The sequence below is a fragment of the Malaclemys terrapin genome, chromosome 18 (assembly GCF_027887155.1).
Source record: "Malaclemys terrapin pileata isolate rMalTer1 chromosome 18, rMalTer1.hap1, whole genome shotgun sequence".
NCBI lineage: Eukaryota > Metazoa > Chordata > Testudines > Emydidae > Malaclemys > Malaclemys terrapin.
In genome coordinates this window covers 16612945-16627770 of record NC_071522.1, presented here as the reverse complement: position 1 = coordinate 16627770, position 14826 = coordinate 16612945, and the positions used below count along the sequence as shown (strand labels likewise).

Genomic DNA, 14826 nt, shown 5'->3' with positions numbered 1-14826 from the left:
TTGTATAAGATAAATGGGGTAGGAAAGTGATTAAAGGAGAAGATACAGATTCTATTCCCCAATCTGCCAGTGTGAGAATGCAGACAAATCCCCACCTTCTGGGGGTCCTCTGTAAAGCGAGGTTAAACCCTTTCTTAGTTTTGTGAAGCACTTGACAATAACAAGGGTACCTTTCATTCAAGGATCAGTGTGCTGGAACATATCCAGTAAATTTTACAAACAAATTATACTGAAGTGATTGGAATTCTACAGTGTAGCTTTTAAAACACCCCTTTGTCACCTATGTCCACAAAGAAAAGTATCTACAATGACAGATTGGTTGCCTTTTCAGAAATCTTTAATTTGTAGGTGTACAGGGACTTCAGGGTACGTACAACATTGGCTGCCCGTGAATGGGAGTAGCATCCAACCTATGTGTTCCAGCAACAACCCAGGGAGACATGAACTAGCTCAAAACTGAGTACATCTACAACCACATCTTCATCCAATCCTGGGAGATCCTGCTGGAAGCTGCCGATGGTGGAAGGAGGAGAACGGGCATTAGCTGCTACAGAAGAGGGAGTCACCCTAGATTCTACATGTCACCAAAAGCTGCTCTTCTCTCCTCTATGGGAATAGGGAAAATGCACAGCTAGGAGAGCCCAGTGGAGGACACAATGGGGGCAAAGACCAACCCTATAGGGCCCTGGCCACTGTGCCAGTGGAAACCCTTGAACAACGGACTAGTCTGCAATTGTAGTTCGTTCCCCTTGCTTCTGACTGGGCCTGTAGTAAATGCTCTGAAAGTGAGGGCACATTGGGCCGCTAAGGGCGAGCAGGTTGTCTGGAATACATGGAAAGAGGGGAAGGATTTGGGAAGTAGTTCAGTGCCTTTCATATCTTGCTTGTCTGCCTACTCTATTCAGATTGGTAAGCTCTTTGGGGCCAAGACTCTGTGTGTGTACAGCATGCAGCAGATTAGGGTCCCAACCCGGATTTAATAAATGCATAGTTTATAATTGTACTTGTACTAAGGAGTTGCTCTATACATTGAGAATCAGACGTGCCAGTGATGATGTACAGTTTGATAACGACTTAGTGAAATACTGGGTTAACTAATTAAATAAAATACTTTGACTCTCTCTCTTACCTGCTTCTAGTGCTGTCTTCATTTGCATTACCAAATCAGATCAAGTGTACCTGTACTTTGGATGCAAAGGCCTCATTCACAGCTTCCCTCTCCATTCCAGTCTAGAACTACCCTTTCCGAAGAAGAACTTGTCACATCGTTCTGCCAAACTGCCTCAACTCTTTCCACTTTTTTACATCTGAAAAAGTTAAATATTTCCTAAACTGAAATCCCTACAGCCAATGAGATTTGTGCAGACAGTAATTCACTCAGCTCTCATGTCTCTTCAGTGAGCAGGGATGTACATAATGCAGCTGAATCAGGCAAGACATTTTTCCCCTGTCTACAGAAGCATGACCAGGTAATCAGCAGCAGCAGCATTTAATTTGTCTTCCTTCTGTGTATCCATAATTCCTGTAAATTATGAACTTGGGGTAATTTAACATGGCTCCATTTCCAGAAGCCTTCTCTTAGACTTCCTGGAGAGGTGGGTAAAACTGTCACTCCATATTTATATTCCCTTTGCATTTTATACAGTTGTTGCTTATGAGAGGAACGACTGTATTTGAACCACTTGCTAATTACTTCTGAAACTGAACATGGAAGGGCAGAATAGATGCCTTAGCTTTTAGATGAATTAATCCAACAGGCAAAAGATCAGGCATTCTTCATTTCTAATGATTAAGTTAACCCAGGCCAGCAAGAATTGATGCCTAAATCTAGAATGCACCAGCATCTATTTGAGATGGGCACACACTTCAATACTGACACAGTACTTCCATGTTCAAAGGTTCCAAAGGCAGTATCCAAGATACAGTGTCACTTTGACTACGTCTGCACTTTATTATACAAATGTTGTTAGTTGTATTAAAGGTGCCTACTGGATGGTTTCCCTGTTATCCACAGCACAGGTATAGCTTAGATCATGGCACCTGCTCAACACTAACATAGTGAAATCACATGTGTGCAAGAGGGCAGGTCATTTTCCACAGCCCATTTCGTCCTTGGCTTCACCGAGATCTCCAGTCATGATCAGTTGTGTGATGTATATACCTGTCCACTAGGAATGAGATTGAAACCATTTCATTTCAAAGGTCACTGAACAGCCACTGGCTGTTGAAATCGTTCATGGCTGTACTGACCAGAAGTTAATAGGCAGACCAGGACAAGGGGTTTTAACTCTATTGCTAATCATCTGTACTATCCAGTCCTACCCCACCACTTTTACACCACAGATACAACCGTTCTCAGTGGATTTTAAGTTTATTTGGCCTAAAAAAAGTACCAAGTAATTTAAAAACAAATGCTGGCTTTCATTTTCAGGTTCAGCAAGAACAGAGAATAAGCTCACTGAATTCAGCATTTACTTTATACACAAGGTTCAAGTATGCAGGTAGCAGCTGGCCTTAAACACTGTAATTTCATACTTCCAGAATCAAGGCTGTAATTGCAGTCCAGTAAAATACTCCATTTAACTTTCTGCAGGAGCAGCCGTCTTCTGACAGAGCCTGGCAAGCAGTCCAGCCATCTGCAAGAGAGAATTCACCCCTTCTGCTACCTTCATGTGAGTATATCCAATTTCCTGGCAATACAAATATTAGGTGTCAAACTTCAGCTTTTTCTGTTGCTTTGTCTACATTTCTACAGCAAAGGGAGGCAGTTTTAGTGGAAGACTTTGACTTGTACTTTTTTTTCCCCCAGCAGCAAGAGTAGTTTGTCTTGTCTTTGTCCTGTGATAGTACACGTTGTACAGAGTCCCCAGACATTAACAAATTACATATACACCATATAGGATAGAGCTTGCCCGTCAGCTCCAAAAATGCTGGCCTCAAGTTCCCTGAGCCGAAGGAAAAATTAAGTTGTAGGGCTTATTTCTTCTTGAAGCCAGCCATGCTAGGGCAATACAACAACTTTCAGATAGATCAGGTCAAATGCTGCTCTGTGGTGCACGCATATCCCTCCCATTTTCCTTCAAGGAAGCACTATGCCTGTGTCTGAGGGCAGGATTTAACCCTATGGGGTCTGATTCCAAGACATACAATGATTATCACGTGTCAAATTAGAACTCAATGCCATTTAACCTTTAGTAAGCTACTGAAATAACCCAGACTTGATGACCACCTGGGCATGCTGCAAAAACCATTTATTTGACAGTTTTAGGGGAAATAAGAGTGTATGTTCCAGGGCCAAGGGCTGAAATGGTTATTTGAAGCTTTGATGTAGTGGCCGGCTGAGTTTATTCATTATTTGAATAGGATTATATTATGACTAAGTCTAATTAAATATGGCACCTTGAGCTTCCATGGGCGTTTATTGTTAAAGTAACAAAAAAGAGTCCTGTGGCACTTTATAGACTAACAGATGTATTGGAGCATAAGCTTTCGTGGGTGAATACCCACTTCATCAGACGCATGTGTCTGACGAAGTGGGTATTCACCCACGAAAGCTTATGCTCCAATACATCTGTTGGTCTATAAAGTGCCCCAGAACTCTTTGTTGCTTTTTACAGATCCAGACTAACACGGCTACCCCTCTGGTATTGTTAAAGTATAAATAAACTCTCACTATTCTTACAACAGTGGGAGGGGAAACACAGTGAGAGGTTTAGATACCTTTTGTACTAAGTACTAGCAAATCTTGGAGAACAAACGGAGGCTGTCCCTTTAGTAGGAATCTTTTTTCTTTTTTAAAAGACTAATGTGATAACGAGGCTAGCACTAACCTTGATGAACTCCAATTTCAAATACTCCGGCATTTGGAAGGTTTTACACACTCTGAAGATATTGCCAACTATATCTTCTGGTGAGTACCCAAGCCGCCACAAGTGGGCAAGAATCTGTGCAGGAGAAAACAAATGTGAATTTCGCTGGGGGGAAAAATGTTGTGGATTAAGTTTGTACTCATTCTTGTATACCAATCATTTCCCACATGGTGAAACTGCATATAGTTCTTTAATGTTAAAGCAACAGGTGTAATCTCCATCGTGTGCTAGCAAGAAGTTTTGTGCCAAAGTGACACGCCATTCGTACTTGTTTTGGTCGTTACTTTTTTTTCACCTTACACATAATTACATCTGAGGCAAGCTGCAAATTTCGGGAGCCAGTATCAATGGTCTCCCATTTATAAACTAATACATTGATATTTTATTGCTATATTTAGCATCTTTTACCAGAACACTGAGACTGACCAACAACAAGTTTCCTGTTTAGTGATATGAGAGCAAATATTTGCTCCTGGTGCTACTACTGCCCTAATACTTATATCAAGTATTGTTACACAGTAGCTACATCTGCCATAGGGTGACCAGACAGCAAGTGTGAAAAATCGGGACAGGGGGTGGGGGTAATAGGAGCCTATATAAGAAAAAGATCCAAAAATCAGGACTGTCCCTATAAAATCGGGACATCTGGTCACCCTAATCTGCCACCATAAGGTAAACAGTCTATATTAAAATCCCTCAAGTTCACTGGTACCCTTCATGGTGCCGTTAGAATAATCCAGGTTTGGGATTGAGCTGTTTCAGAGGCCAGCAGAGAACAGACATGTTATTTAGACCAAAACCTTTTTCCACCAGCCATATTACAAAGTAGTATTGGTGGGATTCTATAATGAACACACGTTTTCCTTTGCAAGTGGAAATACCATGACTGTCTGACAACTAAAAGCAGAGAGGTATAAATTAAAAACGGCACCAAAGAGTGGGGGGTGGGGGGGAAGAGAACCTCATGTGGATGCCAGAAGAGCTATTTAGAGTAAAACTTCAGAACACTATTAATCCTCTCCAGTAAATAATTCACATAATTATGAATGAGTTGCAAGTGAAGACTGAAAGCAAGGATAGTGCTTAAGATGTATTTTGTTTGTTTATCTTGGCAACAGATTTGTTCCATTTATCAAAATACACCAGTAATGGCTGTGTAGTATGTTCTTTGAAAATACAGGTAGTGAAACTAGCTCTCATCTTGTCTTGCCTACTAAATTTTTGAGAAGTGGAGTTGCAGCTATTTGTGTGTGAATTACAAAGTGTGTCACTTAATGTGGTGTCACTTGTATTCAGACATTTAGATCCAGTCAATCACAGATGCCTCAGTGTAGAAATATACATGCTATCGGGATTTCTCCATATTAAGCTCCCTTACATGAAAAATGTTTATATTCATGAATTTATCTGCATTTGTATAGTTTTACCTTTGTTTTGGATGGAAAGTAAGGCAAACTAAAGTCTTTTGAAAAGCGAGCATTCTGTTGAGAAAGTGCCCCAAAAGACTAAAATACACACCTTGTATGCTTCATCAATATTTGCATTCACACAGTGCTGTATCATTTCCTTCACTAGCAGAGGGTGTGGCTCATCACACACCTATACCAAAGAGAAATTCGAATTTTAGGAGACCTCAATGTACATATTCTGTCCTGCACCCAAATACCCTGAATAATTTTCGTAGTCTTCTATATAGTTGATAGTTTAAATGCTATATCTGACAGAGCCCTATAATATAGGTTATTCACCACACATTTTATTTTTAAGTGACTAACTTAGCTAGTAACATAATTACTCACCCAACATTAAGTCAGGCTTTATATCACTGAGTACAAAGCACCCAACATACTAGACTATCATACATACTAGTTACTATCACTGAATTTCACAGAAGTTCTATTAAGATTATTTATTGTACAGACAATGGGTCTCAGCTGTGTCAGTTTACATTCAGATGCATTCTTTCTCCAGCATTAAAGGAAAAACCTCTTTGTGACAATCTTTTCAAAAGGTGCATGCATCTCTTATGTTTAATGTAGCAATCTTATTCAAGACCTAATACTGCTTGGGAACTGACAAACCAATGTCAAACTTTTACATGTCCTGGCCAATGTCTGATATAGTTAAGCTGCCAGACATCAAGTATTTTTAGTGTGGGAACAATGCCAGATACTGAAAACTAGGAAGAAAACATGTTATGTACGTTCCCATTACAGTGCAAATACTGAGCAATCACATCTTGCTATAAGAACTTTTACTAACCTTAAATACATTCTCACTGTTAATAAAGCCAAATCCAGAATATGTGGACTGCAAGTTGTTTAATGCCTGTAAAGAGTAAAATTAACATTTCCATTACTATCTGAAACGCTCTACCTCTGGTTCTCCTCCTCAGAGTCAAGCGCAGACTTTTTTTTGGAACTGTTGCCATATCAAACATTCCCATGATTCAACAGCACAAACTCTAAAAGGTCAGCATTCAATTTCCATTGAAGCAGGATCTAGTGACTAACCATTTCAGAATTCAGCGAAACCATACAGTGTATACTGGAGTACTGCAGATCATGTCGTCTCCCCTTTACTTCCCACAACTTAAAGCCTGCAAGGCCACAACCCCAGGCTTTGTACTTCAGTAAGAAGGCCTTTCTTTTGCTGGGTTTGTTTTAATACCTGTCTCATATCTCCTTGTGCTGTGAAGATAATGGCTTCCAGTCCATCATCTGTGTATTGTACATTCTCTCTCTCAACAATTTTCATTAACCTTGCAAGGATCTGAGCATCTGTCAGCTTGGTGTAGCGCAGCACAGCACAGCGAGACTGGATTGGCTCTGAAGGAAGAGAGAGAGAGAGAGACATTTGCAGGAGGAACATCTTGTTCTTCTTAAGTATCCATCCAAGATTACTTTTTTCAGCTTGGGAGAAGGCATCTGTGAAATTTCTGCATCACCCTTTCATCTGATTTCCTTTTACATGGAAAAGTTTCACTGTCAAAGCCCACTCTGAGGGTATGTCTACAATGCACACTACTTATGGTGGTGGGTAGTGGACCTATACTGCACCCCCACCTGCCACAGCGTCAGGTATATTTAGCAGTATAGGTGGAGTTTTAGTCCCGTAGCACGAGCCCCTGTCAGCTGACCTGTGATCTGAGACTTGAAGCTGCAGAGGAGTTGTTTTTTTGCAGTGTAGACATACCCTTAGATTCTGGCCACAGAGCTCTTCAACGGAGACCAAAGGCCAGGTCTCCAGCAAGCTAACACAAAGGCCAAATTTGGTTCTGAAATGTAACTGTAATTGGCAGTCACTCTCTAGCTGTTGAGAGGGAAAGGAGGAAATCAGGGGGAGAATAGAAGGAAGTGTGTACCCAGAGGAGAGTGGAAAAAGAGGCTGGGAGCTCCAATCTTGGGGCCCTACCGTCACATACTATAACAGCGGCAAGAAGCTAACTGTAAACATGGAAGATGTGTAATAAAGGTGTATATAGAGACTAGCAGTTTTCTTTTACCTATGATTTTATCTGAGGCATTGCATGCAAGTGCAAAGCGAGTTGTTTTGGAATAAATTTCCATTGTTCTTCGCAATGCTTGCTGTGCTCCATCGGTCATGCTGGGGGTGGAAAAAAAAAAAGCTAGGTTGGCTTTTGCCCTTCACTATCTAACATCCAGCTGCAGTCTAATAAATGTTTATACCGCCTTCACAGTTTCTATTTATATTAGCTACGGCCTTGTGAATTATTTGATCTTCTGGCTAGGCAACTAGGAAGCTAAATAGCTTTATCCAGGAACAAGTCACCCCCCAATACATACCATCTCTGAATATTACACAATTAAAACCAAGCCATCAAAATTTAGAAGAATGCATCTACAGCTAGAGATCAATGTAGCAATCTTCCCATAACCCCTTTTCATCCAGGAAAGCTAAAATAGAATTATCTATGCTGTATCAGTCACCCCTTTTTCAAATGAGAGCTTAGAAATAAATAGTCAGTAAATTGGATGCTATTTTACATCCCATCAAATCCTAAAGTGCTTCTCTCAGCTACTAAACATTTCTGAAATGCAGCAGCCTCTGTTGGAAGAGAGTCTGATAAGAGTGCTGTTAAATGGACATCCATTCACAACTAAATTACTTCTGAGAGGCTAGCAAAATACCCTAAACTTGAAATTGGTTTATAATAGAAGCTTTGCATTTTATGCAAGTTATTCAGAACATGGAGGCAGAACACTTCTGAGGGGTTATTTGTGATCAAAAGAAACACAGTGTACCTGTCTGCTTCATCCAGGATGATTATCTTATGCCGCCCTTTGGGAAGCGTGACCTTCTGCTGAGCAAACATTTTGATTTTGTTTCTCACAACATCAATGCCCCTGAAACAATAATTTTATTCATTCAATGATCGCTCACCAGTTTGTATTTCACATCAATTTAAAGAAAGAAGTGCAACAAATTACATTCCATTAACACAAAATGGACACTATTTACATTTGAGGGGAACTGTAAATGGTTTTGGGGAAAATAAGAGCAAACATTTCATTATCCTTCGATGTTCAGTTTCAAGTTACAAAATGTAGTGTTCTACAGTTACTCAGTAACTGAAGTTAACAATAGACAGAACAAATACTTGCACTCTTCCAGCAAAGGTTCTCAAAGCACTGAAAGTAATCAGTAATGTAGCAAGCCCTTACGCACAAAGCAAGCCTTAAAACACCCTTGTGAACCAGGGAAAGGACATAGTAACTTACTTAAGATCATAAAGGAAATCTCTAGCAAAATCAGGAATATAACCCAGTTCTCCTGCCCATAAGCTTTCACCACAAAGCAATCTTTAGTATTTGAGTATCAGGTGGTAGCAGTGTTAGTCTGTATCCACAAAACCAACACTGGACTCCTTGTTGTTTTAGTATTTGAGGTTCCTACCACCTATATACCTAAACTCAAATAATCTTTCCTCCATCACAAAATAAAATTATTTTCCTTTAAATGTTAACGGGAACTTTATGAACGCAATAGATGGAGGAGAGCTCTTTAGAATAAATTTGAGAAGTTATGGACAGAAATTAGATTACATAGGACCTAATAATCTGCATATGTTTTGCAATTCCATTCCATTAATATCTATTTGACGTTCCCAAACCAGGAAGTGGATAATGTCTACAAGAGGCTTTAAAACATCTAAGATCACCTAAGTCTTTTGTGGGGGGAGGGAGGCGGGAAGAGACTGAGAAACAAGTATTGGAAATCTTACTAGCATTAATCTAACAAGCATAGAGATTTCAAGTAAAAACATTTGAAGTTTGTTGTGTTTCTTCCTAAATTTGAAACTTAGTTATGGAGTTCTCATACTCACCTGTCATTTGAAGCATTCAGTTCCAGAACAGCATCCTTTAATGCAGGACCAAGCAGTGCACGAGCCAAACATAAGATACTGGTTGTTTTACCAGTTCCTGGAGGACCCTATGAATACAATGAATTTTAAGTATTATATCATTAAAGTGAGTTGCACTTTCTGGCTACTGTGTTCTGTTAGCAATAACAAAAACACAGGAATTCCTATACAGACTCATATGAGAAGTCCATGTAGTCTAATATCCTGCTTCCAACAGTACTAGATGCTTCAGAGAAGAGTGCAAGAAACCTTGCAGTTATGGGACAAAACCTAACCCCCTGGAGCATGAGGGTGTGTATCTGGGACAATTATGGATTAAACCAAAATACTGATCTTTGGCTGTACAATTAAGGTCTCCCTTACCAACAGACTCACGGACCAATGCAACTATAGAGAGAGCCTGTTTACTATCCTGAACCGACACCACCAATAGAGAACAAAAATGCAGCAAGAAGAAATATGGTGCAACACAAAAATACTTACAGCAATTATAATATTTGGTACATTTCCCTCCCTTGCAAAAACCTAGGGAAAAAATGAATGATTACTTTGCCAGAAAATTGGAGAGTAATTCCTACATACTACCATTTTTCATAATTGGAATTAAAAACTCCTCATTCACTTCCTCCCCTCTTATTTTAATTTTTACCCCACCTTATTTTCATACGTCTTACTTGAGAGAGACAGTAAATAAAGAAATCTTTCAATGGACCCCCTTCTGTTTGTGGAAGATACAAACTTGTGAGCTTCACAGAGCTCTTCTTCAGGTCCCTTACTTACTTCAGGTTTCCTTACTTGATCCTTTATATTAATCCTTTGTGTGCAGAGTCCTGTCATACTTAAAACGGTTCATCTAACCTGAGGTTTTTAGTATCCTTGCATTTTCCTTCCATCCATTTAAAAACCAACAACATTGTGGTAAGTCACTAGCAAATCTAGGAATTGAACTCCGGAATACTGACTACCAGTCCCACATTCTAACCATTAAACAACACTTCCTCTTAGAGTAACCCCCAAGGAGGCTGTTAAAATGATCATTCCAAATTTCAAGTACACACACACGACAGAATAGTACAATTTAAATAAGTGGAGTATGTTTATGTATACAAAACTGAGTATAACTTTGTATGACCACAACATCAGTGAAGATTTCTGTTACAAACTACAGTAGTTTGTTAGGATGACTACAATGAAAATATTTTTCACCTGACTTAAAACTCTAGAAAAACAACAAATATATCTGTAGGAAGATACAAAGTAAAGTCAGTTGTACTGCAAACTACGTTTAGTAATGATTACAATTAACATGCAGGGCACTAATTTAATTTTCTGAACCACATCAAAACTAGACAAATCGATAGTAAGTTTAAATGAATAAACTTCGGCCCTGATTCAGGAAAGCATACTTACTGAAAAGGACAACACGCGAGCACATGCTTTACTCTTAAGTACAGGCTTAAATCCCATTGAAGGAAAAAACATTTGTTTAAGTGATTTCCTGAATAGAGGTAAACGTTAAACTTGGCGTAAATGTTTTCCTGAATTGGGGCTTTAAGCAGAATTGTATAGTAAAACAATACAAAATAAATACAAGATGACAATTTGTTTTTGTTATAAAAAAGCAAACTACATACCTCCAGTCTGCTTACAGTGTCTTCATTCCCAACTATTTCAGATAGCTTCATAGGTCTGTATTTTTCAACCCTATTTAAAAACAAATCCCAAAACATTAAACATATCTAATTTAGATCATGTTTTACACTAATCAAAACAGATTCAATTAGTATAAAATAATTGGAAGCGTTTGAGGTTAATGTCTAAATTTCTTGAGGATTTTTGACATATTCAAAGGAAACTTACATGCAGATTGCTCACGTGATTAAGAGCAAACATTCAATAAATATTTTCAATATGTCAATATATTAGAACACAGCCATTTGATAATCTTCGGGTGCTGCTAAATGCAAAGGGCGGAGATGCTGATCCTTTGACTGTATTCCTTCACAGTAATTTCTTACCAAATGATTCTTTATTTCATCATTATAATCTGATTGATTTTTTTGTAAAGGACAAAGAAGGATGATGAGAAATGTATTTAACTGCTGTACACTGATTTGCATACATGACACTTAGGCCCCCCTACCCTGCAACTGATAGCATAAGGCTGAACTGCTGCACTGAACACTATCAGTTGCAGGATTAGGGTTTACACCCTTCAGATAATTAAAAAATGCTGGATTCTAAATAAACATTCTATACAAATGCAATGTGGCCTGTAATCCTATGCTGGGTAACAATCTAATTGCTGTCAAGTATCAGAGGGGTAGCCGTGTTAGTCTGGATCTGTAAAAAGCAACAGAGAGTCCTGTGACACCTTTAAGACTAACAGATGTATTGGAGCATAAGCTTTCGTGGGTGAATGCTCACTTAGTCGGATGCATGTGACGAAGTGGGCATTCACCCACAAAAGCTTATGCCATTTGTAGGATCAGGGCTATATGAGCATGTCCTCATTTTGCCTAGTTTATACCACAAGCAAGACACCAAACTCTGCAAACAGAACTCAGTATAAATATCTGGTAAATCATTTTGGTTCTACCCTCATGCAGAATGATGGCAGTGTTTAATGGCCTTTTACACTTATATGGCACTCCTCCTCCTAAAGAATTCCAAAGCATCTGCTAATTTAGAAGAGCACCATCAGCTTAGAACAAACAAAGCCCAAGGCCGTCACACTAAGTATTTAAAAAAATTATTACTGCCACAAGTATAGCCCCTACGATTGTTAGAGTAGGAAAACATTAGAGATTCTTATTTTTCAGTTTGTTTACTTTGTGTATATGACAGCATGCTGTCAGTTTCAGTTTACCCTTTTTATTGTCATGATCTGTATTACAGTAGTACCTAGAGGCCTAACTGAGTTCAGGGTCCCATTGTGTTAGGCCTGGTACTAACACACAGTAAGAGACAGTACCTGCCCCAGAGTATTTAAAATGTAAATAGGCAAGGCAGGAGGGGAACACAGGCAGAGAGATGAAGTGACTTGTTCAGGTCAGTGCCTAAGCCTTCTGACACCCAATTCAGTGACCTATTCACTAGACCACACTGCCGTCTGTTGTGCTATTTGGATGTTTGTTTTTTCACAAAACAGAACCATTTAAAAGCTGCAGGCCACAAAAACTGGCAAAGGGACACATGGGCAGGTGGAGTACCTGAAACTTTTAATTATTTATCAAACTGACTAGCTTTTGAGTTGATGATGTCCTTTTAAATGATATACAAAGGATAAAGGGATTCCTTCATCCACTTTCTAGGATGGAATGCAACAACTGTTTGCTAGTGTACCTCTACACTATACAACATTTTAGATATAGGAAAATAACGTAATTATGCAAGTTGGACTTTGGCCATGACTAATATCCAAGGAGTAATACACTTGTTTCGCTGCAACAGTTTATGGCCATGTACGGAAAACCTTGCAGCGATGTGACTGCTTTAGAGATGCCATGTGCATCAGCAAATCACATGTGACAACAAAATGGAACTCTCAAATGGTAGCGCCAGACATGGACTTTAAGCTGCAGGATGGCTTGGGGTTTGATCATTTTATGACCTTAATAACTTGTGCAGCTTTGCAAATTACAAGAATAATCAATTACCAGAGTACTTGTGAGGGCAAAAAGGAATCATCCACCCTATTTATGGTGTTGCACATTTGGCTATGGGCCTTTTATAATTCTGCCTAGCATCCTTTTCTCAGAAGCATCAGTTACGGGTGATATTGGGCCACACAAACCAGAGATAAGAGAGCAAAATGTATGTTCCCATGGAAGCCACAGGTGCAGAGCCATTACATCTGTCAGTGAAGTGGACTGACAGCCACTAACAATTTTAGCTGGCGCTCTCTAACAGCAGGCAGTGGTGTTTGCATAGTGGCCAGCTCATTACAGCCAGGATGCCGCTCTTTCAGGCTTCAGTTCCATACACCGCGGTGCTTCAGGTCCAGACTTTAATATGCACGTGAGCCTTTCCTTATGGATTTGTTGCCACCGTATCTCTGGCCAAAGCTGCATCCGCTCGCTGTGCAGCAATGCTGGGGTGAGCTGCCTCTCCCCACCCCAGAGCCAGCTGCATGTCCGTGAGGTTGTGCAGGCAGCGGGACACCCCCAGAGCACATTAGGGTGATGGGGACTAAGGAAGCGTTACATGATATTGAGCGTAATGCGGCCGCACCAGCCAGACCCAGATGCTGGCAGAGCTGCACCCCCAGTTAAGGGGATCCCCAGGGCAACCCCCCCAATCAATAGCAGATCTATCTCCCTCCCTCCTTACTGCAGCTGGGGACCCCCCGTTCCCTCAAGGGGTCCCAGCTGCCAGGAGACCCCAACTCCCCAGATTCCCCCCCCCCCAGCAGGGCCAGGCCCAGGCGCGCCCTACAGCCCCCGCCCCCGGGCAATCCCCGTCCGTCTCCCTCCCTCCCCCAGCCCCCCCGGCTCTCCCCTTCACTAGCCCCGGCCCCGGCCCCGGCCCCGCTCTCACCAGGGCAGCTCGTAGTGGCCGCTGCCGGAGGCCGCAGGGGCGTCGGCCGCTCCCCGCTTCTCCCCGTCCCGCGGCCCAGGCCTCTCGGCCTCCGCCATCTCCACTTCCATGCCGGCCGCGGCCGCCTCCCCTTCCCGCCAGCCGGGCGGTAGCGCCGCCCCCTCGCCCTGTCACTGCCGAGCCGCGCCGAGCCGGCGGCCACCTTAAGAGAGGCGGCGCCCGGTCGGGGCTGCGCGGCCTCCTGCCCGGGTCTCCATGGCAGCCTTAAGGGGGCTCCGTGTTCACCCCCCACCATGCCCCGGCACGGGGACTCCTGGATACCTACATGGGGGACCTGGGGGACAGAGCACGGGGTGGGGAACCAGGACTCCTGGGTCCCATTTTCCACCGCAGAGGGACTGGGAGCCAGGACTCCTGGGTCCCATTTTCCACCGCAGAGGGACTGGGAGCCAGGACTCCTGGGTCCCATTTTCCACCGCAAAGGGACTGGGAACCAGGACTCCTGGGTCCTATTTTCCACCGCAGAGACTGGGAGCCAGGACTCCTGGGTCCCATTTTCCACCGCAGAGGGACTGGGAGCCAGGACTCCTGGGTCCCATTTTCCACCGCAGAGACTGGGAGCCAGGACTCCTGGGTCCCATTTTCCACCCCAGAGACTGGGAGCCAGGACTCCTGGGTTCTATGCTCATGCCAGGGGCAGAGGACTGACAATCAGGACTCCGAGATTCTGGTCCCACCCCTTAGGTGGGAGCATGAGCTAGAGCAGTGGTTCCCAAACTTTAACAACCTGTGAACCCCTTTCAATAAAATGTCAAGTCTCGCGAACCCCCTCCTAAAAATGACTATTTCCAGGGATTTTCTCCTTTACCTGAGTATAAATTATGAAAGCAGTGATCTTGGAAATATAAAATGTGTTTTATGACATGCTTATTACACACTATTTATTTTTAATTATTATTTATCATTACAGTATTTTTATTACGTTATGAAAACAGCAACACTCGTCCAAGATCTCACTTTCATAGCTTGTAT

At 41.7% G+C, this 14826-nt stretch overlaps 1 protein-coding gene across 1 annotated transcript; it reads right to left on the bottom strand.

Moving 5' to 3' along the window:
- Positions 1-2352: 2352 nt before the first annotated feature.
- RFC2 (replication factor C subunit 2) lies at positions 2353-13964 on the bottom strand. The gene is made up of 11 exons (XM_054008631.1): positions 13795-13964; positions 10890-10959; positions 9739-9780; positions 9217-9323; positions 8135-8236; positions 7375-7475; positions 6540-6697; positions 6132-6197; positions 5388-5468; positions 3831-3944; positions 2353-2690 (listed from the first exon to the last, which is right to left on the bottom strand). Exons 1-11 carry the CDS (start codon positions 13902-13904, stop codon positions 2580-2582), a joined length of 1062 nt encoding a protein of 353 aa, XP_053864606.1. The 5' UTR covers positions 13905-13964; the 3' UTR covers positions 2353-2579.
- Positions 13965-14826: the final 862 nt, after the last annotated feature.

Coding starts and splice junctions, on each gene's coding strand:
- RFC2 (XM_054008631.1), bottom strand. CDS start 13,904: ATGGAAGTGGAGATGGCGGAGGCCGAGAGGCCTGGGCCGCGGGACGGG. Junction 10,960..13,794: donor GGCCACTACGAGCTGCCCTG/GTGAGAGCGGGG, acceptor GTTTTTAAATAG/GGTTGAAAAATACAGACCTA. Junction 2,691..3,830: donor TGAAATTGGAGTTCATCAAG/GTTAGTGCTAGC, acceptor TTGTATTGCCAG/GAAATTGGATATACTCACAT.